General features: G+C 46.0%; 1 protein-coding gene across 4 annotated transcripts in view; it reads left to right on the top strand.

The window, feature by feature from the left end:
- The window catches only part of FSTL5 (follistatin like 5), a 3,721,575-nt gene that overhangs the window by 3,216,760 nt on the left and 478,615 nt on the right, over positions 1-26,200 (top strand). For all 4 annotated transcript variants that reach the window (XM_069631359.1, XM_069631360.1, XM_069631358.1 and 1 more), the window contains one exon: positions 3,407-3,525. In XM_069631359.1, coding sequence (XP_069487460.1) covers positions 3,407-3,525 — 119 coding nt within the window. The remainder of the gene's footprint in view (positions 1-3,406; positions 3,526-26,200) is intronic.

Raw genomic sequence — 26,200 nt, 5'->3', positions numbered from 1 at the left:
TTTGTATTTTTTTTTGTCGCTGTCCAAGTTGGACTCCTTTTCTTTGTTTGATGGACATTGTCATGTTGCACCACGTGCAGTTCAGTTAGTTCTCTCCCGGTGGAACTTTTCAAGTGGTACTGAAGGTGGCATGTTCAGACTGACATGTGCAGTGATGTTAACTTATATGCTGATTTACTGAGGGACATGATCGGACATTCAGGTAAACATTATGTTGACCCATGATGTGCATTATATGTGGAATATTTGTGACATGGTAGATGCACTCTGATGGACATGTATCTGTTGTAGTTTCAGGTCACTTTGCACAGTCAGCTCGCGCCCACCCTGTGAATGCAAATAAGATGTCCTCCTTCACTCCAATTCCCCCGTCCCTCTGCAGTACAATGAAACTCCTGACAAAGATGTAAAGCCACAGTGTTAGGTGGAGGTGGTGGGGATGCGTAGCGCAACACCTCATTCACCTCTATTGTTATGCCACAACGTGTGGCTATATTATGCAAGATGCAACATGCCAAAATGATTTCACATGACACAGCTGGTGCATACATCAGTACTCCACCTGAATGGTCCATGCAGCAGAGCAGTGATTTCAGCATTCCATTTGTGCACTCAATTATGCCTCTGGTCACAATGTGTGCTGCATTGTAGCCGGCCTCCGCTGGTGTGGTGGGATTTTGAATAGGCATCACCAGGAATGGTGATAGCAGGTATGCGCTGTCCACTGTAAATTACAATAATCAGTTTTTGTTATGGTATGTGATGGAAGGGTGGTTTGTATTGGATGTGACTCCCATTCCGTGTGTTTTTGTGTTTGTGTGCTGACTGATACTCACCAATGGGCAAATTGTTGCTGAACATTCCCAATGCTTGTGTGATGGGGAATGGCGTAATGTGTTACTGTTGTGGGTACATCCAGCGTAGTTTGCTTTCACATGCATGATGTGACCCTTTGCATCACAGATGTCCTGCACGTTCAGTGAATGCCAATTATTTCTGTTCTGATAAATGTGTTCAGTGGCTCGTGGGGGTTGCAGTACAACATGAGTACAATCTGTTGCTCCACGTACCCGTGGGAACTGGGTAACTGAATAGAATGTCTGTGCCACTCTTTGCCTTGCCTCCACGTTGCATGTAATTTCTATGTGGCTGTGCACAAGCGCAATGATGCAACTTAGGACCTGTTTGAGTCAGTGGGATTGTGTAGGCTGTGACATACCCCCAACAATGGCTGTGGTCCAGTGGAATGTGCCAGTCCCCAAGAAGTGAAGGGCAGTTAGGACTTTCAACAAGGGTTCTATTGGCTGAAAGCACATGGCTCATGACACCAGGTCATAATCCCACTCCCTGACGAATTCAAGGATGACATGGAGGGGAAGTGATATGTGCCACATATTTCCTCATCAGACATGCCGAATATCGTGGTAGGTTCTGGCCTTCCTTCTCCTTCCATGAAGCAGTAGGTATGCGAGCAATGCTGGTCGGACATGGTAGCGAAGTTTCACTACAATTGCATGGCGGGTTCTAAACCTGCAACTGCATGGTGCAGTCTCACCTTGCGCCTGGTCACGGGTGGAGGTAGAATTGTAATCCTTTTTTTGTGGATGCAGAAGTGAATCTGTGAATATGGGTTTGTTTGCACTGCATGGGTTGTGTTTTGTGCTTTAGCACATTGCCTCCCTCCCCGCTCCCATGTTATCCCTCATTTCTCTGCTTTAATTAGGACGTTTGAATTTCCACCCCCCTTCTCGGTCTTTGCGCTGGCCAGTCCCTCACGCCTTGCACAAGGCATGCAGACATGGCGCACAGAGCTTGGAACCTGCACAGAGGTTGGTCTATAAATCGGTGGAATTAGTTTTGCGCCACGCACAGTGTGTTTTTCTTGAGCAATATGCTAATGCTCCGCGCAAAACTTTCTGTAAATCAGGCAATTTAATGCATCAATGTACAAAATGCAAATTAAATCACTTGCTCAAACTGAAAATCAAAAACGGAGTCATTGTTTTGGATGTTTTAGGGCTGCATTGTCTAACGTTTGTTTGCGCCAGTGCTAAAAATTGAGCAAATGCATTTACTACCGTTCACCTGATTGTTGTATTCGAAATTGAGCGGCCATGTTAAGACCTAATAAGAACCTAAGACTATTGCGATGGAATGAAATGCCTTTTTTCTTGACTCGATTACATAATATTTTAAGTAAAGCAACGCAAATGAGAGCAGAAACAGATTAGTTTATTATTTTCGTTCATGCAAAAATATAAATATTGTTCAATTTTTCCAAAACGTATTTTTCCAAAATGAAAGATGTGACTTAGATGGTAAATTGGTTTCATTTTATGTCACATAGCAGAGAAAGTACACAAATTAGACTGCTTTTTTTGGGGCAGAGTCCAAAACCATTAGATAACATGGATGGAGGAAGAAGCTGCTTGCTCTTTTCCATGTTACACAAGTAGCAAATCTGCACCTCTGAAGGACTGAAGTTGGAGACTCAACACAAAGCAAAACAACAGATGCTAAACAATGCATGGCTCCTTGCTATATGCTGTGGCCGCTTTCTGCTCCATCAACAATTATCATAGGCTCCCTAGTAGGAGACTCTGGCACTGGGGCATTAGCACGGTTCATAAACATGTTGAAATGTATTTATTTATTTAGTTAATAATTCATTTTTTGGGGGCATGTGTAAGGCGCTTCTACATCAATACATTGGCCCTCATTCCAAGGGGCGGTGGTGGATACTGGGCACGGGTAAGGAGACCGGTGCCGGTAATCCCTTACCGCCCTACTACAAGGTCCCTTAGTGGGTCACACCATTAACGGCTGGTCTGACCAGCCGTTGTGGATGGGACCCTATTGGGGCTGAAATGGGAATGGGGAATGGCATTTTCAATGGGGACTTACCGGTCCTGCAAAGGTCGGACTACACCGGTAAGTCCCCATTGAACTATACCGCTGCCGGACCCGTTATTGGTGGCATTCATGGCGCAAATTGCGCCATGACTATCACCAACCTCGGAATGAGGGCCATTGCGTTTCAAAGAGCCCACAGGGCAAAGGGAAGGGAACAGCCAAACAATGGAATATAATATCAGTGATGAGCAACATACAAAAAGCGGTCATACTAGGCCTTGTGAACATTCGGAGCCTGCAAGTGCAGAGAGAGAGAGGGAACAGGGGAAGAGGGGGAAACAGAGAAACTAGTGAAAACATGTATTTGGACGAGATCTCTGGATAGATGGAAGGCAAGCATTCAATCCAATAAATGTTAGTCTCTGCCCTCTTTTTTTTTATATTATCATAGGTGTTCTAATCTCTGTTAATGAAAAACATAGAATGCTGTCCAACCTTAAATTCCTAATGAATTCTTCCGAACTGATCCCAGGCATTTCTTTTTGTTCTTAAGGACTAGGCATTGGGAACATGTTCTATGTATTCTGCGAGGATGGCATAAAAGTGATCCAGCCGATCGAGTGTGAATTTCAGAGGCACATTAAGCCAAGTGAAAAGCTCATTGGATCTCAGGTGAGACTTCCTTTAAATTAAGCAAGCTATTCATTACGTGCCAGCATTATTTTCCAGCGCTTCCATCTCTTAATCCACGTGCAATCTGTTGTCGAGTGCTTTATGTTGTGCATACCCAATGAACACATTGCACACACTCGTGCCGTTGGCTTGCACTTTCACAATGCTCGAATGTCTTTATGTATGAAATTTGAAGCCAAACCTAATGCCAGAGTACAATAGAGGCTTGTGTCAGGCTCAGTGAACTACTTTTATTTTGGCGGGCAATCACCTGAGCGATATCTCAGGGACTCAGGCACTAATGCCAGAGCTGCCTGTGCAACCTGCGAGCGCAGTCCAGAAACCCGGGAAGGCCGACTCAGCCCTTCAGCCTCATGGGGTTAATACTTTGAATACAATTAACTGGGCATTAAGAGCACATAAAATCCAAGTTTTATTTTGAATGCCTTTTAATGGATCAACGAAAAAACAGAGCTGAGTTGCTGCAAGGCAGTAGCTTTTGAATTCCAATAGAGTCTGCAAAGCCAATGAGTGACAAACTCACAAATAATGAGTTTATTCTGTTATCGTTACTCATTCGCTCTGCATCCATCATCTGATGAATAGATCCTTGGGACTTTGAAAGCTAACGCCTTGTACTATCTCAGCATATTGTTTTAGTGAGTCCAATAAAAAGGTATCAAACCTTGGTTTTTGTGTGATTTTTAAAATTGAGTAAAAGAGTGTCACCTTTCTTTGTACGGATACCACCGAGTTCAATTGCAGTGGAAGGGTTACAGTACGTAAAAATGTGACGCATATGTACTCTCCAGGCCAAACCGTTTGTATCTCTCTGCCTCTCTGCTTGAAGACGAATTTCAGACACCTGTAGAAGGTTCTAGAAGCACACCAGACTTTGAGCTTTTTTGGATTGTTCCTCTCCTGTTCCCTAACCTGTTTCTTCTGCCCTCTTGGACCCTTCTGTGAAGTGCTTCAAAGCAACTGACAAGCAGTGTTAGCATATTACAAAAACCATAATAACATAAAAGAGCAGGCTAGAGAATTTAGCTGGTAAGCTAGATCAGCAGGTTGAGCGCCTGCTGCTGCAATCTTTGTGTGATATGCAGGTCTCAGGTTCAAATCAAGAAAGGTCAATTCAGCATTTCATCTTCCAGGCTCCATAAATGAGTGCCCCTTCAGATGGGTGATAATTGTATGTACATTTTCTATTCACAGCACTTTGGCGAAAGTGCTATACAAATAATACATATTTTTTCTCTCTTTTGTTTTAACAATAACCAACAACAATAACAGACAAATAGAACATAACAATCACTCTGGTGCTTCTTCGTGGATTCGGCCTTTTCATTCTCATCATGGAGCAATTCTGCGACCATGCAGCCCCTGTCTCCCGTTGTCCGTCTGCTCAGTCTCAAGGTCCATATCTCAATAGTATGGTCATTATTTTACTTTTCTGTAAAAGATAACTCTCAGAGCTAGCACCTTCCAATAGTAGTGTTAGAGCGAATGGATGGGCAATGCGCACGAACGTGGAAAACATCGGAGGAGGAGTGCAAATATTGCGAGCTAGAAGAGGGAATTACAACAATGCTGAAACCGCATTTGCAATATTGGACCCAGTTATGAAAGCAGCATTTCAAGATCAATAAAGATAGGATTAAGTGTTCAAATGAACTACCATTTGGTATATGGTATAGCCGGTAGTTCTCGGATCACCAAAAGAGGATGCACATGGACGCATGGTATGGGACGTACTTTGGGCATTCCTATTTTACTGCACACATTAGCATCCATTACATATGAGGGTGGATTCACTAAAGTATTTCTGGAATTGCGATTACAAGTTCACCTCAAAGGGCACTATCACAGTCCTGGTGATATACCAGCGTTAAATCGTTGGGTTACCCGCAATGCAAATTGCGGTACCACAACGCTGTCTGCCGCTGTAAGCGATGGATCCCAAGTTGCGGAGGGGTGGCCAGTAAGTCCCCATTCCCATTGGGTCTGTTGGACCCAATGGGCCATTCTGGACACTATTACTGTGGCACTATTAGCGTCACGGTAATAGGGCCGCAAATGGGCGGATAGTGTGGAGATTTGTCTTCTGCAAAAAGCTGGAGGTAAATTTCCCACTTTCCGCCCAAAAACGGGGTTGGGTCGAGCGGTAATGCAGCAGTAATAATGTGACCGCCACATTTTTGCTGCTCCGCCCAGCCCGTGATGACCCCCAAAGTCCAGAAAGAAACTGACGTTGATATGATTTGCAAAAGAGAATTTGATGACAAATCATTTTGCATGGGAATATATTTACCACCTATAGAATTATGGGGGGTTCCTATGCCAAGGGATAGGAATCCACATCCATCAGATTCACAAAGAGATGTACTTTGGGACGTGCAACCACCATATTAATTTATCAATATATTCTTTCCCCTGTCATAGGAAAATTACAGAGATCCTGTGAAGAGTGGGATTTTTAAAAATATTTGGTTTATGTTTTTCTGTGGTCAAGTCCCCGGCATTGCCTTGCTGGATAATGGCATAGTGGGCAAGGAGGCGGGTGCCACTGCAAGACTGGTGATGCCGGCCCAGGTTATGAAAGAGTGTATTCTGTTTACCACCATAATCCCACACCAGGGATGCCAGGGCCCATCACATTGCCACTTCAGATGATCCTGTCTTTTTAAGGAAACAGAGGAAGGGGTATCCAGTGGAGACAGCAGCCCCTGTAAGTTTGGGGCCCCTCATGTAGGTGTAGAAGGAATACCCAAAGGGAAGGTGCTGGACCAGAACAAAGAAATAAAACTCAAACTGTTAAACAGTCATTTTAAACGGGCCCTACATGCATGCACCTACGGCCAGTTCGGATAACAGAGTCAGTCATTCCTCAGGGAAGAGTCAGAGTCTGGCAAGCAAAGATAGGACCACATACAGGGTAGGAATGACCCACCCAGAGAACCACATCAAAGATGCAAGCCATCCCAGGAGTGGGGGCATTCTGCCGATCCTGGGTCTCATCACAACCAGATTCTTCTGCAAAGGACGAGTGGATCTAGTTTTCCAGTCAGAGCTGCCACCTGCTGGAAAAACCTCCACATCCTACAACTTATTCAGAAAGAAACTCAAACCCGATCTTTTCAAAGTAATGCCTCCATACCACGACCGAAACTGCATCTGTACGTGTACCTTTTCAAGTAATGTCTAGATGCTTGCTTTTATGAATCTTGAAATAAATAAAATAAATAGCCAGGCAAAGATTAGTTACCTTGCATCAAAGAGAGGCTGCGAAGGTGGGACAATGTCCTAGCAAAGGAAGCAGTGGGAGTTGGCATCAAAGCTTACTTGGAGACATCTTGCAAAGAGAGCAGAAGAACCACAGGACACAGTCACAGGACAGACACAGGAATTCAGGCTAACAAAGAGGTAGGACACAAGTGAGAGGTCAGGGGTAGCCTAGGGAGAGAAAGAGTGTTGATGTTAGAAATAAACAGGAGTCTGTGGATGGACATAGAATAGCTAAGAGGTTTGGGAGAGAGATACATACTCAAGAGGCTCGGGAAAGAAAGAACCAGGATACTGCATTTCAGGGTAAAGAGGAGATAGGAGACAGGTGAGAGGACAAGGGGAGACGAGGGAGGGAAAGACACAGAATGCTGATGATAGAAATAACCAGGATTCTGTGGATGGAAATAAAATATCTAAGAGTTTTGGACGAGAGAGAGCTACTCAAGAGCCTGGGAAAAGAACATACCAGAATACTGCAGAGAGAGCAAACCAACATTCTGGAGAGAGAAGCACCCAAACAGGTTCAATGCAAGAGATTGTGAAGAAAACACTTGGTTACATCGGTGTTTTAGGGACCATGTGGTGAGAACTTTCAGGAAGAGTTTGTGACAGAAGTTAAGAATTAAGTGGTTTGAGGAATCATGAAAGAGGGTCTGAAGAATTCAATCCATGTTGTAGGGTGCCTGAGGGGGAGATGCCTAAAGAGAAGATGAGAAAAAGTCAGAACATGATTAAATAAAGGAATGATCAGAGTTTGAGAAATGAAGCAGACAATCCCCTAGAATATTAAAGTCAGGGGAGGCAAAAAGAAACATTTTGAGGAAATAGAAGAACAGGAGCAGGAGGAGACAAAGAGTAGATTCAATCAGAACCCTCATAAAGTTGTGGTGTCAGGGCAGTGCAGGAAAGGTCGAAGGAATAAGATGAGAAGTAAGCAACAAGAGACTGATGTTGTGACATTAAAGAGATGTTGGCATTGAATTCCATATTATGGAGACAATCTGAGAGGGAGGTGGTGGGAAGCCTAGAGAGGACCATTTAAAAACTTTGGGGTAATATTCTTTCGAAATAGTGCTCCAGGGCCTCAAAAGGTTAGCTCCAGGATGATTACCACTGCAGGACAATCCCCAGTTGCCCATGTCGATTTAAGATCCATAAGGAGGAGGCACCCTCCCATCCACTAGATGCACAAGAACAATGCTAGGGAAAGTCTGAACAACAGAGGCTGGCATCTTACTGAACGTGTGATGGGGTAGGCCACCAAGAGATCAACGGTGGCATATTATTTGAAGTTCTTTATGTTCTGTTTGGCTCAATTTGCACATATGTACATATGTACATCTGTTTGTTTGATTCAGCCGCTTGCAGACACCATGGCCCAAACGTAACAAAAAACGGAAGAACTTACCCTTTGAAAAGTTTTGAACCTGTCCAAGAGACTCTACCTTTCGAGGTTTCCCCGGAACTGACCACATCTTCGTAACATGACACAGATTAAGTAAATGAGTTGGCATTCTTGCCCCTAGCAAGTTGATTGGCTGTTCCATTGTAATACACCTTACTGAAGTAACAGTTTAACAACTCATTTCTCTCTGGCCCATGTTTTATCCCACTAAGGGCCATGACACTACCCTTACAAACTTGGTGGAAATGTAATAAAATACAATTGCAATGATCATCCCTTTAGGACCTGTCACTGTTAATGTGCTGTCTGCAGCCATACACGTTGGTTGCTGACCCCAAACCTTAACTAACTGCAGTTGACAAATGCATATGCACCTCTTGGGATCTTTCCAGGCACTTGCATGTACAAGGAGAGCCTGCCGCTTAACTGTAGGAACAAGCCGCCACCTTCATCTGCATGCATATCAGCTCTGTAAACATAGTGACTTGTGCAGGGAATTTTGACTGAAGAATACAAGGCACACTTTGTGATCCATATTCTGCATCCACCACTGTCTGTCAACTGGTCTCATTATATTTAAAACCCGGGAGGTGAAGACACCGAGCAGCAAGCTAGAACAAATGGTTAATATAAAACAAAGAAATGTTTTTTAAATATATGGGATAGAACCAGATTAATGATATCATTGTAGAAGTAAATGTGAAGATGGGGATAATATAGTGAGCATACATCATGAGTTGGCTATCAATGGAACATGAGCGCCTAAGGGAAGAGGGATCCCACACTTGCATTATTATTTGTAAGGAACGGGACAGTGACCAATCAATATTGAATCAAGTGAATACAATCCTGAACGAAAAACCATTGTGTGCATAACCATAACTATACATGAGCACTTAATGCATTACAAATATTGCAGTAAGATTTCAGCAAAGCAACAGAGGTAATATACATGTTTACAAACAATTGATTTTCTACAGGTTTACCACCTGTTCTGCAAGGCTACAGCATTTAGGCCAACTTACCAGTTTGAGAAATTGCCATCCTGCAAGGGTGTAAAGCCCTGGCTTTTTTTTTATTTGTATTAATAATTAAAATGATTCCATTTCTGAAAGGATAATCTACTGATCAGATTTCCCTTTCATAGCTCCATACCAAAAGCATAGTGACCTTGTGCCCTTCTGCATCAGTAGCTGGATCTCAAACACCAACACAGAATATGACCAAAGGTCACACGTGCCCACTGGACAGCCACATTGATAGCCAAGTCTCTGCAGTGCCGGTGCAACATTGTAGACATGCACCCCTGTATAAAAATCTACGGTGATCATAAGTAACCCATGATGGTTGCAGGGTAAACTCTAAAATAAAGCTATTCCTGAGTTTAGGCATAGTGCATGGTGCTACTCATGATCATGGCTGCCACATACAAATTGATATTGCATATGTGTCAACCCCCGAGAGTCAGCTCTGCTGTGGATGGTGATGTGTATTCTGGCCATACAGGTTGAGGCTGCCAAATGGAAGGACCGGTACCTAAATGGCCATTGTTCTTCTTTGATCTCTTTGTGAGGGCAGGTAGCACCCTCAGGCAGACACAACCGCACAGCAAGCCACAGTCCTGGGCCCAGGCCTCAAAGGAACACACCCATTAAAAAGGAGCAGCCTCACACCAAGGTTTTGCATCTCTAAAGGTCTTTGTTCTTAGTGAAAAGGGAAGGGGTGGGATCAGAGTAGGCAAGCAGCATTTCAATGGAGGGGAGATTTACACTATATGCACAATTATTTGTTCTCTCTGTCCCTCTCCCTCCTTCCTGTCCTCTCAGCTTACTTTGGAGCAAAGCACATTGGGTGTGATGTAAGAAGGGCAAGGTCTATGACTCTGAAGTACAGGTATTGGATCAGTAAGGCAGGTTAGCCATAGTCCAATCACTTGGGCACTCTTGCCTTTAAAAGAAGGGGTCTCTCAGCCCTTCTCGAACATCACCTGGGAAGAACTCACTGGACCTCCTTTGGAAAATGTGTACTGTCTGAAGACCTCATCCTGCGGTCAAGAAGGAGCTGTCCAAGGCAGAGGGGAGCTCTTCCCTCTACCCACTCCTTGGGCACATTGCAGTGACATTTGCTGTGGACCAGGACTTTCCACTCTGTGTAGGAATCTGTTAAAACTAGGAGAGCAGACCCTGAACAGAACCATCCAGTCCCTGAATCCCTATGTGTGGGCCTCACGGCATCTGGGGACCAGACCAGCTGAAGTTCCCTGTTCTGCCAGACCAAACGGTTACACCATGTTTACTGCACATAGAATGAGAGGGAATATGCTGGGTCTGGCTTTTCCCCTCTTCTACCCATCCAAACTATAATGCTTGCACCTAAAACAAGCACAACACTGTATTGTGCCCTACATGAGCCCGTTGCCTGCTAGGCCCAAATCAACTGCTTGATGGACCCTATCTGCACGTCCTGGAGAATTACAGGCCCAGGGTTACAACCATGGCTCGACCCGACTAGCATTCGAAAGAACACTTCATCGACTGGCACATTGGCGCACACAGGTCACCAATTCGATGACTGTCGCCCACCGTCTCAAACCGCTGGAGTGTCACTCATTGATCCCTCCCAGTACCTAAAGCCCAACTTGCCCATGGCCTAACCTCAGAGAGATCCCTGGGAATGCCTCGACCTGCATCACTGAAAGCCCCCCCTTTGGAACGCACAGTGAGACCACATTCATCCCTACTCAACACCTGCTTGCTGCTTGGGCCCAAACGATGAACCGCTCGCATCAATGCTCGACAACCCACCAAAGAACTAAAACCAGGTACTGTTGACCACAGACTGCCCCCTCTGTTCATTGGATCCCAAAGACTGGTTAGGTCACCTCGGTATCTTCTATCAACATTTCAGTTGGTATTGCCTATCACCCCTGTATTCACGAGTGCAACTTTCTTCATTCTGTTACATCTCTCTGTTCTTCCACAGGTGTGGCCTTTTGTACAGAGCGTTTCTATTAGTTATTTTGCAGATGCTGCGTTTAATTAAAGGAGATCTATATTTATAGTCAATTGATTAAACATTCAGTTTACTTATGACTATGTTACTCTGTAGTTTGGATCACTACTGAATCACATTCACATTCATAGCATATTCTTGAGTTGCTATAATAACTCCCTTTGCCCATGTTAGCACAAAATGCAGAGGAGCTATATATCTTAACTGTCCTTATTGAGGGCTGAGTGGGCATTTTTACCCCTACTCATTGTTGCACTCCTGTGGAGCAGAATCCAATTTGTCACAACCACGAGAGGCCTCTGAGTTGAAAGCTGATGGGCGGAACGCAAATAGAACTAAGAAAATATACACTTATGATAATACCTGTCAGCACTATAGGCACTCTTAGCTCCAGGGCAAACACACAATATATGCCCTAAGGCATTATTATGACATGCCCTATTTTAATGGACCACTTTAATCTAGACTAAGTGACTAACTGGTTCAGGATGATTCACCCAGTAGACCAGTAGACCCAGTAGACCAGCAGCAGTTTCAAAGGTTTGGGTGAAAGATTCTCCTGGGTTCTCTATACCCCACAACAAAAAGGCTGAGCAGATGATCCGCTCTCAGGACAGCATTTGTAAGCCATGTGATTGACAGTATGCAAAACCTCTCCTATTTCATCGCAACAAGCACACATCTCATTCGCCTTAGTGCATCGCACCTTCGTGGTAAGACACCACCAACACAATTCTTCAAATCTTTTGTGCAGGGCACTGTATTCTTTACTCTGACCCAATAGCTTCTGCTCGCCTGCCTCAAGGAGCCCTGATTTCAGTCTTTTGCCTTTCATGGCACGTAATCACTTCCAGCTGTCGGCACAACTTCCATTGCCCCGGTCGCACCATGATCAATCCCCATAGAAAGGGCTTATGGTACACTCCTGCATGTGCTACATTATGCGCAGAAGGGGCCAGCTGACATCAAAATAAAAACTAGCCACAGTGCATCTGGGCCTGCTCTGTAAGCCAGGCTATGTAAGCCAGCTTCTCAGACGCCATCACGTTGGTCCGACAGCAAAGCATTCAGGGCTCCCACCTGCCCCATCTCCCTACACATAAAACACATTGGCCCTCATTACGACCCTGGCGGAAAGCGACTGACCGGAGCGCCACAGCGTAAATAGCGTTTCCGCCATTGCACGAAGGAGCAAAGTGCGGCCCATTCCGACCCATCGGGCACGAGCACCACGGCATGGCGGAAGTGCAAAGTCCGCGATGGCGGAAATGACCCCAAAACGGCCCACACCGCCGCCGTACGGCGCCCTAGGTGCAATACCGCCACCCCTCTTAGCGGTCACCGCAGTGTGCGCCTACCGGAAAGTACGGTGCCCGGAAATATACGGAAACGGAAGTTAAAACATGGGCCCGGAACGGGAAACATCCCGGCGTACACCTATAAATACACTAAAACCACACAACCACTAAAATCACTACCCTGAAACACACCCCAACCCGTCAACCACCCTAGCGAAACCAAGAAAAATGGGAAAAGCAGCGAAGAAAGCGTGCGACCGCAAGCGGCAGGTCCACTTCTCCCGTGAGGAACTCACCGTGCTAACAGAGACCCTCCAGGAGAATGCTGCCGTCGTCTTCTGCACGCAAATGACCAGGACGGCACTTGCAAACAAGAAGGCCATATGGGCTCTGGTGGCACAGCGGGTAAGTGCGGTGGGGACCGCACCCCGCACCCCACAGCAATGCCGCAAGCGATGGGACGACCTGCGGATACGCGTCCGCAGCACACTCTCTGCCAACCGCAACATTGCCACAGCCACCGGGGGAGGTCCTGAATCACCCATCAAGTTGACCCCCTGGGAAGAAATCTGTGCCTCCACCATCGGAATGGAGAGCATAGAGGGAGTCGGAGGGATGGAGAAAGGAGTGCAGACATCCGAAGATACAGGTAGGTGGGCCAGATAAAACAATGCCAAATCCACACAGTCCATCCATGTGAAGTACCATGCGTCCACATAGTGCAACAGAAACACATGTCCAGGAGAACGTCCACATACATCGGCCTGATAGCGCACGTTAAAACCCACAATAAATACATAAATAATTAAAAACCCCTAATACACGCACTACACGTGCAGCAGGCACACCCTAACTGCAGGCTGCCAAACAACTGCACCCTCACTCCACACACAAATCAAAGCACCTCCAAGGCCCCGACCCAAATCACCCTCAGGTACCACCCCAATGCATGTGATACAATGCCATTCCAATTCCCACAGACCCATCAATAACCCTCGCCCTCCTCTACTCCACCACAGGGTCCGATCCAAACGACGAGCTACAGGACACCCCTACCAGCACACCTGCAAAGAGGGCCAAGACCAACGGCCAGAGACCCTCCACCTCAGCTGCACGCATCAAGACACGGCAGCAGCACAAATCAGGTGGCAGCACAGAGGAGGGAACATCAACAGGCACCCCAGCAGCCAGCATGCCCACAACACCACCACCACAGGTCCCCCCAATGGATGCCACAGAAGGCACTGCCTCTGGTGGCAGCAGCACCATAGGTGACACCCCATTGATGGCAGCATGCTCCGACACAGAAAACGGGGATGCCGAAGTCAGATCCATCCATGACCTGTCCCAATCCCCCTGTCTGTCCCATCCCGTACAACATGAGGATACCACGCAGGCGCACCCACAAGACGACGACTGGCCATCCCCCACAAGCCCTGTGGCAAGGCAACATGAGGACAACAGCCCCTCTGTGACACCCCCGCAAATGGCCTTGGCCCAGCAGAGGCAACAGTCCCTCGACCAGTTGATCGAACAACAGCAGCAACTGGCCACGCTCCTCAAGGACCATGCTGATGAATGTGGGGGCACTAAGGCAGACATAGAAACATCAACTGAGACACTTAGGGCACAAATCGAGAGTAGCACCGAGAGCCTGAGAGTCCAAATGGAGAGAAGCACCGAGAGCCTCAGGGGGGAACTGCATGCGACGGCCAAGGACGTATGTGCCGAACTTGCCGCAGTGCGCCGTGTGCTCACTGAGCTCTCGCAAACCCTTAGGGACATGCATGGACGTGAGCAGGCAGACACATCATCCGTTGCAAGTTCCGTCCAGGGCAGCCCCCAACGTAGATCTGGAAGGAACCTGCGCTCCACAGGCAGGGGTGCCCCTGATACCCGCAGAGGGGGCATGCAATAGCGACAGCCCACTGACAATGAGCATCTTTGGACACTGGTGTTCGGGGGGGATGTAGGGGGGTGGAGGGGGTGTGTTGGGCTCACTTGGGTGGCGGGTCGATAGGGTGTTCAACATGACATCACATATGCCATAAAAAGTGCACGATCAACCAATGAGATGTGTGGACATTGATCTTTGTGTACTAGGCCATCATAGGCGTACAGTCCATATTGTGCATGTCCCAGACACACGCAGTGCCACGAGTCCCGTGTCCATGTATCAGCCACCAGGCGTGAGTGCTAGAAGCATACATCAATGAGATGCTGACGAATGTCACGGGCCTCCGGTGCCTCGCAGACTCCATGAGGTGCTGCCACATCCCCACCCTCATCATGACCATCTTCAGGTGCTTGCAGTTCTGCGTCAGGGGCATGGGCACATTTCTACGTACGCACATGTTGTGGAGCATGACACATGCCATCACCATCTTTGCAACCTTCTCATGGCGGTACAGGAGTGCCCCGCCAGACCTGCTGAGGCAGCGGAAACGGCCCTTCAGTAGGCCGAATGCCTGTTCTATGACTACACGGGTACGTGAGTGGGCATGGTTGTAGTCCTTCTCATGCTGGTCCCGTGGGTTCCGGACTGGTGTGAGGAGCCATCTCTTCAGTGGATATCCAGCATCACCTGTATGTGGACGAGAAACGTATGATGTGGAATGCCATTGATACGTACGCACCCCCCCCCCCTTCCTGCCAGGTCATTGCCAATTCACATACCCCACATCATCATGCATGTAATGAGACTCACCGAGTAGCCAGGATCTGTTCCCTGCGTGTCGCTCCATGTAGCGTGGTATTGTAGAGTTCCTCAAGACCATAGAATCATGGGTTGATCCAGGGAATCGGGCACAACAATGTGTAATGATCCTGTTGGAGTCACACACCATTTGTACATTCAGGGAATGAAATTGTTTTCGGTTGCGGTACTGGGCCTCCATGGCATGTGGGACGACCAATTCAACATGGGTGCAGTCGATGGCACCAATGCAACCCGGTATGCCGGCAAGTGCATGGAATCCCACTTTCGTGTTTGTAATTTCCTGCTCCGAGCGTGGTAGGGAGATGTAGTCGTCTGCGTGCTGCAGGAGGGCATCGAGCACTTGCAATAGTGTCCGTGAGAACAGTGGCTGAGAAATGCCATGCATGCGTGTCATGTCCACAATGGCGGCTATGGTGTCCCGGTCCAAACGGTAGAGGGTGTGGATCTGCTCATCAGTGAGGTTGAACGGATGTGCTCGGAGGCGTGGGACTGCGGGCTGCCTGCGTGGTGGTAGTGGCTGTGCTGGTGGGCCTTGCTGGCCCTGCCTTGGCCTCCTCCTCCTCCTGCGTCTCCTCCGTGCTGCTGGTTGTAGTTGGTGTTCGTCTTCTTCTTGGAGTTGGAGCACTTGCAGTGCTATCAGGTCCCCCAGGGCCAACATCGCGAGTCCTGCCGGTAGCATTTCGGTGTGGTTGTGGGAGGAGACTGGCTGTGCAATTTATGTGTTTTCAGGCTGTATGGCCTCCACCTGTGGTGATTCATTCCACCTGTGCAAACTGCCCTCCCCTTTGGCCGAGCACGTCACGCGCACAACGCTGCAATTCGGGGAATGGTATCTTGCTATTGCTATCATGTATTTGTACCCGATGGCCGTGTAAGATTGGTTGATATGTTCATTCGGCTATGGTCCCATTGTTTCCCATTCTATCTGTGCAGTCGCGAACAGACTTGTGAAGGGTCAGTGGAACGTAGTACTCGAGTAACGGTGGGCCCTCATGCATCACTGTACCGAGTTGCAACGACGGGTGGGGCGTCCCATTCGTGGGTGAAGGCAGTTGCCATTTTCACACACAGCCGCACTCGATGGAATAATTAGTGATTTCAAACGGCCACAGATGCCTTTCCGACGTGGTGTTGCAAATGAGGATTTCGAAGGGCGGCGCTTTCGGTCTTCAGCTAGCGGCGAGGAGATGCCCACAGGTCTGACTGCAAATATAACGTTCTATTGTTCAATGTCCTTGAGACAGGGCCCATGGCGAGGGAGCAATGATTGATATGAATAGTTTGGGATGCGCAATAGCTACGTGGGCGATGAGGCCGGCCGTTCCCAAATACATGTTACTTCACAACACTGGAATTACGGGCTGGGGCACTGTGGATTTTGCAGGCTGCATAACGCACAGACTCAATGGATGTTTCTAATGTTATGTGAGTAATTATTCAGGCGTTTTGATCCCGGGATGAGGGAATGATGAATGGATGCATGGGCAGGTGATTTGATACAGAGTTTGCCATGTACAGGGCTTCTTGGGATCTATCCGCCTCCCCTACGCTATGTGATGCAGGGCTGCCATAGTGGGACCATCGTCTATCTGGCCTTGTTGAGCCCTCCCTGTCTCGAGGCGCCCTCAGACACTTGTGTCCATGCACGTTAACATTCCCATCTGATGGATTCTGTTTTGACAGACGCATGCACAGGTACACTCGTTTGTGATGGTGTTTGCACCTCGATATAGATGGTTATGAGTCGCAAGTGGTTTTGGGGTGGTGATGATCCTTTTGAGTGGGCTAGCATGCATATGGCTGTGGATTTCGTGTGATCATTGAAGTGAGTTGTTCGAATGTAGTTCTGATGGCCATTCTGTTCTTTTTCTTTTCTTTTGGTTGACAGGTATCTCCTCCCCTTTTGCCACTGCCATCTGTATGCCACTCCTGCAGATGGATTTTACTCCCGACACCTGCTGCTTCGTGTTAATCAGTGGAGCAGCATTACGATCTTATGGGACGATCGCCAATGGGCCACATGCCCTTACGCAGTACTGGTGGCTCGGAGCAACATTTCGGCCTTTCAGCTGGACTAGTGCCTCCCCATTGGGACGGCCCTGCGGTTCTGTGCGCTTCCATGTTGCCTTTTCGTACGTGAATGTGGCTCTGTGTACCATGGGGGAACAGGGCGACACACAAGTAGTGGCTGGTCATTTCTTGCGGATGCAGCCCACAATGGTGATTAGTGTTTTGGAGTTCATGGCCTGATGGCTGTATGGGCTTGGTGACTTTGATGTGCATAAATTGCTATTCTGATTTGGCCCGTGTAGCGTTTTTCTTTGCAAGTGATGTGGCATATGCCTATTTGGGGGGCGATGTATTGTGAGGAGATCTGCATTGGGTTCCAGCTTCGGGGTTTAGTTGCGTGGTACTGTACTGGGCGCGTTTGCCTACTAAGCCCGTGAGGTCAGGGATGGGGGCTGCCTATATGACAGTTTGAATGTTGTCATGCTCAGGGGCGGGGGATTGGGTTTTGTGTAACAGATGCCGGTCAGCCAGGTGGACGGGTGGAATGATGTGATTTTCGGAATATTGCTGGTCACAGGTGCCTGTGTTTGCGTGCGTTTCTTGGTGGGGGACTGTGGTCATGTCCATTGGGATGTCTTCTGTATTCGTGCCATCTGTGCCCTGCAGCTCCCATTGGCCCCTCTTGTGTTGCTTTTGTTCGTTGGCATGCATGGGTGACTTGTACATTTCAATGGTTGCATTGTGACTTCATTGCACCTACAGGGAGTTGTACTTTGTGGGCAGGGAGCGGTGTACAGGCACTCAGTGGGGCCGTTTACGGTTGATTCGCGATGCCGTACTTCTCGCCATGGCGGAATGGTACATTACGCCATGCCTGATGGCGTTAGGTACATGTCCGCTAGGGTCGGAATTGGCGTACCCTTGCGCCATGGTGGTGTTTGCGGTTTGGCATGGCGCGCGCGCGCGTGCTTGGTGCAGTTAGCGTTGGCGTTCACTACGGTGTCGCTAATGGCTTCGTACTTTGCGGTGACGGGTCATAGTCGCACCGAGCGCTATTCGATGGCGGTATTGCATTTCCGCCATCGTTTTTCGATTTCCGCCAGGGTCGTAATGAGGGCCATTCTCTGTAGGCGTTCCAAGTGAAAGTAATTGCAACACTGCACACAAATAGCTTGTGCTTAAATATACGATTGTGTGATGATCTACTGTGCCTCTGTGCATGTTCAGCTACACATCTACATCATGCACTTTACCCCATGCAGACATGCAGGCTCATCATGGAGCAAGGACGCATGGACCAATTGCTAAAGAAATAAAGAAATAGTGCAATTAATTAAAATGATCTTGCAACAAAAAAGGATATACAATGGGTTTGCCACACTTTAATCAAGCAATGTTGTGTGGTCCCTAAAGCTAATTTCACCTTGTGTAGGACCTTATATGGACGTGAACACAACAGACAGCCAAGAACAAAGTAGAAATAGTAAGTGCTACTACTGAAAGCCAGGTTATCAGAAATGTCATGATTCAATGTTTGACATAGCAAGGCAACCTAAACATAATTCATGCATCCATTCGAGCCAGCAGTAATCAGTGGTAGAAGGTGGACATTCACTTTCACTACCCAAACATACACCTGACAATATTGTCATATTTGAAAACAGTGCTATTTATCATTCTTCATCAGGTTTTAACAGGATGCCAATTGCCATTTGGTGAAACTGCTTTGATTGTATTGTATTGTACTTGTCATTTGTATAGCGCCTTTTACCATTACGATGGTCTCAATGCTCTGTTAGTCGAACGCCCTCGGAGGACCAAAGTTCAGAGGGTTGGAGGTCAGGGAGCATCTTTAGGATGTGTTTGTGCATTTGGCCAAGAAAGGCTTAACGGGACTGGCTAGGCTCCGGTAGAGAAGCAACCCATGCGGTCAGGCATGCAGATGATCCATGAGAATAACGATGTGATGTGTAAGTAAGATAGGGACAATGAAGATGATTAAGGAATAACGAGAAACACGTTGAAAGAATTCTTGCATAGACTGTCACATTAGGTCATATGCCAACTCTAAATTAGCAGGTGGTGTAAGATCCTAGACTCCAACAAGGCCTACCAACGACATCACATTTTGGATTTGGTTTGTGTTCAACAGTGCTTCGTTTGAGAAGCTTCAGAACCCAAATGTCATTTAGGAAAAGGAAGCTTGAAGCGATGCATAATTTCAAGACCAATGAAGCGGTTGACCCCCAAGACATGTATATGTGGCTGAACTGATGGCAAGACGGTTCCTAGTAGCTGATCTCTGGAACAAGTAGCAAGTGGTATCCGAGAGTGGTAAGACGGCAACCGACAATGATGGTGCTTGCAGTAGGCACGATGCAAGGGGTTTCAACTCATATCTCATGCCACTGTGCAACTCCATACATCTCCAGCAATTAGATGATTTTCTTAGAATTGTTTACAGGCTTAGCATTATTAAAACACATATATTTATCATGGAAACCACTATCTAAACTTAACTACATGAAAGCATACATTACAGCCCAGTGTATATAGTCTGGATGTTAATTTGAGAGTTATTCCATGACCTCATGCAATGCAAAAAAGCAAGGTTGATGCATGTATGCATTTAGAATTTCTTGGTACTTTAGCATATTTTATAAAACACCTTGGAGCTCATTTTCGATTTCCCCGTCGCGGAAATGCAGACGTTAAAGACGGGCGTAAAGGTGTTAGCACTTCTTTTCACGAGAGAAATTGTTGAGTGCTGCTTGTGAAGTGTTACAAATTGTACAAGAGGTATATTTCTAATTACCCCCTTTGTCAACCATCCACATTTCGGGACACCATTTACTGAAGCTGAGTATATTTTGCGTAGTGTTTGCTTTTATTAGCGATATGGGATGGTGCTACTACCAAAAACACTGTAGAACAGAGACAGTACAGGAAATCATGACCTCATAAAGGGATGAGGCTTCAGTGGTCGAGCTGAAAGACAAGAGCGCCAGGTGAGGGAGGAGAAACATTAGGATAGTCAATTGAGATGAGGCAGAAACCAAATTGCTGAGCATTCATTTACAGCAATGCTGAATATATAAAGTGACGTGGAGTTAATGACTTCAAGATCAATTACAACTACTAGTAACAGTAAATCCATTATTTATTTATATTCCCGTCCTCCGAAAGCGTGCACCACATGATAGAATTATGTATAAACGGAAAATAAAATATGAACAATAGGAAGATAAGAAAACCGTTTGTAAAACGCCCAGCTTTGAACAGAGTCCTAGATTGTGTAACATTGATTTTCGAGGGCCCGCTGTCTGTGCTGTGTTGTTTTACTTTTCGTTTGCCGGGTACAATTTGTTTTCTGCGTGGTTGCATTTTAAAAATAAACCACCTGTGGAAAGGCGACCTCCCTTGTGTGGGTCTAGCTGGATTCAGGTTGTTTGCCAAAGCCTTCAGTTGACGCTCTTGAAGGCCATCTGTATTCATGAGGGACCGCGTGTGAGACCTGTGTGCCCCGTCTGGCCCAGCTGCCACGATTGACTTCCCCAGCCACCTGCCAAGGCGGAATCAAGGAAAGGTTTGGTAGGAGCGACTCTCCGGTGTTTACAACTCTGCCTCAGCTAATCCTTTGGAGACTGGCTGGGCTGCACAGGCTTTCCGCATTAGCAGCTATTCAGATACGCTGTCTATTGATCTGATTAAAGATGAGTCATTCTGGCCCAGAAAGATCAAAAGGGGCACACATATTAAGTGCTATTAACTTTGCTACTTGCTCGGTTTTTCTCAAGTCTTCGAAGACTGTTCTTGTAAAAAGTGCACGTGCATAATGTCAATGAATCTCAAACACAGTCGTTTTTCTGCTCAAGCACATGATTTTCATGTGGTTAACAATTTAGCAGAACAATTATTGGACCTGTTAAACTATATAACAGAAACATTTACAGGACCCTCCTAATTGCCGCAGTACCCTGAACGGAAACAGTGAGTTAGGGCTACTTCTTTATAAGGCAAAAGGATTGCGTGTATTGTAAAGTATTGCATTAATTCCTGTGAGCATAACATGGGTACAGTCTCGTATTATGAGCTGTCGGTGATATAACAAGCACTATTAAGCACCCTGGCAGGGGGGATCCATCCAATCAGGTGGCTAGGAACGTGAGCATGAACCACCAGTGAAAGCCTGCCTTCCTTCCCACCTGATGGCTGGCTACCCCGCCACCATCTTTCTCCCACCATCCGTCCGTTATTATTTATTTTGTCCCTTCCCATCCCCACCTACCTTATTTCTGTGGAAGCGGCACTCCCCGCTGCAGTCGGCCTTCTTCTCCGCTACTGCAGGCCACTATAGAAAGTGAAGAGGGGCTCCGCTCCCTTTTCCATGGTGGCCATCTTGGAAAAGTATTTTCCTTCATTCAACAGGATGCAATGCACATCCTGTTGAACGAAGGAAAATGCTATTTTTTTAGCTCCCCGGGTTACTATTTTGGTAGCTGGGATGATAATGGCATTAAGCCCCTGTTCCAAGTGCTGGAACAAGGGGTAATGGCCCGGAGCCCTCGTTAATGGCCCTCGCTTCTCTCAGTCCGCTAACTTGGCTGCCATGGCATTACCCCCTGTCCAGCCGTTGGAACGCGGGATTAACGCCACATTATGGATCAGTGTAGAATTATTCGAATTAGGTCTCAATTCAGAGTAACTGACCTAGAATTGACTCACATGGCATAACCTGTGGTCTCTACAGTCCAGCTGCGATGTGTGAATCAGAGAGAAATGACTATTTGCACATGACGCACATGACGCATTAGTGCCTGAAATGGCATATCTATAGGGCCAGATTCATGGAAAGGTGCGCAGAAATCACGCAAGGGCCGGCTGCTGAGAAGGACACTGTGCGAGACTGCATGCAGAATGGAAAATGCACACCCTGCGTGTTCATGACGTTCACTGCACACAAAGTAACCGTATTCGCAAGTCGCACCCCAAACACCCTCAATACGCTCACATGCAAAAGATAAATAGCAAGAACAGCTACCTTTGTGCGCTCCGCAAGATGCGTCAACATGCACCCTTCAAACAGTGCATGGGGTTTCCCGCAAGCAGGTCTGCATCTCGGGGACCCTGCACAGGGTCCACTGTAACTGTTGGAACCCTGACAACATGCGTATGAAAAATCGTAACTCGGTCTAAACTCAGAAAATCTGCTTGCAAACCCCCATCAATTGTTCCTGCACACCGTTACACTGCTTAAATGCACCCTTAAGTTAGAACGGAACACCGGTTGCATACAAACACCCCTAAAGCCAACATGCAAACAGACCTCCACGCTGCAAACCTATGCACAAGTGAACTTATGCCTGCGCTCAGGTGGCGTAGTGATCGAGGGATTTACATGGCCATTCCTATGCTGAGAGACTGCGTGCTTGAATGTATTAATATGCCTCATGCTGTGCAATTGTGAATGTATTAATATGTCTCATGCCGTCAATTTTGGGCATGCGATGGACTGCCTTCGGGCTGTCCCTTGTAGCGCCCACTTTTTCACCTGTTCTTCCCAGTTTTCTGTTTTATGCCCCCTACTCCACCTTTCGCACAGGCCTTGCCCACGCTCAGCATGGGGTCTCGCGCAAGTCCTGGAAAAGAACAGCACATTCGATTCCATGAATCGATGAATGTGAATTTGCGCGCAGTTTGGCACGCAAGTACCCTATTTTCTGCACAAATTATTCCATGAATCAGACCCTTAATCTGTGAATAAGTAATTCAATTCGAGCACAATGAGATTTCAGGATAGTCCCTTTATCAGAAAATCCTATCATATCTGTAAACGGATTGACGTTCAGAATAATTAGCTCAGGACCAGTTTGGAAATGGTTAGTTTCATCCACATCTCCAACAGCTGACGTCACAACTGCCAACCAGGTGATGGTAGACATCAATTTTGCATGTAAAGGAACTACTATTTAATACTCTCACCAACTCTGACATTTATCAAACACAGAACATGAGAAACAAGTACAGCACAACAAAGCAATTCCTGGGCTGTGCATAGAATGCAAACTCATCTGTGACGTCTGTGACTCTTTGTTGATGATATTTCTTCCCAATGATAGAATGATGTAGGGGAGGGTGGTAAAGGGGAACAAGGAGAAGTACCAGTGCCAGATGAATGCAGGTGAATCTAGCTGTATTGGGATGCAGACGCCCACATAACCAGCAGGGGGTGGTGCAAGAGCTTGGAAGGGACAGCATAACGGTTCTGAGGGGAGGCAGCACACATAATCCAAGAAAGGCAGCCCAAATACTCTGTGCGATGAATTGACTTTTACCCTGCAGGAGAATAATGGTGTGTAGCGGGTAGAACGCCCACTCAGTCTTTACACTTCTACAAACCAAGAGCAAACACAACCATAAAGGTAAAACAGGTACAGTTAACAGATATACCTCCTTCGCCTGTTGTGTGTAAAGTGGGCCAAGGGAAGGCTATGCTCTTAAGTGGGGTGTACATATGATCTAGTACTGACCGAAACAGCAAAGCATACTAGTGCATACAAAAGGGACTATTCAATAAAGGTTCTATAAATGTAGATATACTTTAATAAAAACCCACTGTCTGCAAATTGAAAAACACTATACAAAACACACTCCTGAGGAAAGAACAGAGAATAAGCAAACGTAGCACAATTCAGCACTCGGAGTAATGAATAATGCAGCACTCTGAGTAATGAATAAGGGGTTTAAGGCAAGTAATAACCACACTGTTCTTAAAAAGTGTATGTTTCATGGATGCAAAAGGGGGATTAAGGACTTATCTAGCCTCTAGGGCCCAACACTGGACCAAGAAGACAGTTAATATAGCTTTATAGACATGTAGCGAGGGCCATAGCGGGTGTTATTGGCCCTGAAGACTGAGTTAAAAGCCTGAGCGTAGCAAGGGCCTCTAACGTGCTATGAGGGACCATAACGCCCGGTACAGCCCGAGCTGCAGGTTTATAAAGCTATTAGAACACTCTCAATATTTATTTAAATTAAAAAATACACATTACTAATATATGCTGCAGAAATTATTTTTTATTGGGAAAAGGTTTGGAGGGTGAAAAGGGTAGCTTTGTAAAGATAAACATCTATTTTAGGTTCAAGTGTGGTGCCATAAAAATTAAGGGAGCAGTTCAGAAATTGTCCATATGGAACAAGACCAGTGATTGCAGTGTTGTTTATATTTGGGGTTGAGGTGATAGCTAGAGAATCATGGACAGATGATGAGTTTGGTAGTTCATCTGGTAAAGTTACTTTGGTTGGTTATTCTGTGTTTTCTGTAAATGTCAGATATTTTTTCATTTTGTTGGTTGTATGTGTGTATATGATAGTAGTACAAGATGTGTGGGCCGATGCTGTCTTTGGAAAAACATCTGGAAAAAATCTGCCTGTAGGTTTCTGTGTTTTGAGTCAGTTCAGGATACTCCCTTTTCTAGGTTGTTGTAGGCTTATCTGTCTCAGGTGTTGTGGTAGAAAGGGAGGTGGAAGATTTGCTGTTTGCTTTTCCTCCTTCTTGTAGAAGTTTAGACATTCCCATTTCTCAGAGTATTGTGGGGTCCAGTAGATTTTAATTGATGATTCATTTTTGTGGCCAGTAACATACATTATCTAACGAGTTTCAAGACCTGCATTGGCTAAAATATGTACTATTTTCACATGCAAGTAGTGATTTGGGTATATTGTAGTTCATTTTGTTTTTTTAATGATGGTTTTCATCATTGAGCCAAGTGTATTTTTTCCAAATGGTCTGCAGCTATACAAGATGGGGTTAAGTTTGGCTTCAGGAATTGTCATTTTTATAGCCAGGACAAAGAAACATAGTGCATTATGAGGGAGGTTTTGTAGATAGAATTGTAAGGATTTAATGGGGCAGGCTTCCTCATCTGGAACTTGTTATATAGCACCACAAAGTGCAGCCCATTTTTTTTCTGTAATCGATTTGCAGTTTATTGTAGCTTTGTTGAATGTAAATTTGGCATATTTGCGGCCTGTTTCATCTGTGCAAATACAGAAGGCATCAATTGGCAGGACACGTTGTCCTTCTCTACCTCGTTGTGCAAAATGTAGTTGGATATCATACCACACTTTGTATTGGAGAGTTATATGATGGTCTCTATTGAAGATTTGACTTGTTTTAAGTGTGTGCAGATCAATATCAGTGATGTATGGTTTGTGTGTCGTTTGATCTGTGCACTCACTTCTTGCCTTTTTTATGTTGGATATTAAAACATTGTTGGCACTCTATGAGTCTTCACCATGCACCAGATTCACATTTAGAGAAAATGGAGGGTTGTTTACCTATCTATTTAGGCCAGCACGGATTGAAATTAGGCTTGCAGGCTGATATTCTGAACCTGATGAATGTCTTACTTCTGTGTAAAAGTTCCACAGTACGTTGTTCAAATTTGGCAGTGGAAGCTCTTCAAAGTGTGAGGATATTTTGCACTGTCCTAGCCAGGTTTTGAAAATAGCTGTGGACCATTTGGATGCACTTTGTCTTTTGGCTTCACATCAGTTAATTTCTAGTGCATTTAAATCTATATCTGATATCTTTTTGGGATGTCAATAGATTTGGTATCTGGTCTTTCCATCTAATTTCATTGCATCCAATGACATTCCATTTAATTCTTTCCATCTAAAAACTTTGCATCTAATGTATTTTTTCAGGGGGGGAGTTAAAGGGTTAATGTTTATTTAGGTGCATTATAAAGGGTAAAAAAAACAGGGGTAGGGAGAGGGGACCCACAAACGAAAATGCATCAGATGCAAAGTTTTTAGATGGAAAGACCATAAACCATTGTTTTCAGTATTTCCTCTGTATCTTCATTGAGCCAGTCCTGTAGGGTTTGATTTCCAAGTTGGTTCAATGATACCTGTGTCATTGTATTAGACATAAACACAGTG

Source organism: Ambystoma mexicanum, chromosome 6q (genome assembly GCF_040938575.1).
Source record: "Ambystoma mexicanum isolate Mex_15411 chromosome 6q, UKY_AmexF1_1, whole genome shotgun sequence".
NCBI lineage: Eukaryota > Metazoa > Chordata > Amphibia > Caudata > Ambystomatidae > Ambystoma > Ambystoma mexicanum.
Note: the sequence above shows the minus strand (reverse complement) of the source record. Positions and strands in the feature narration are given on the sequence as shown.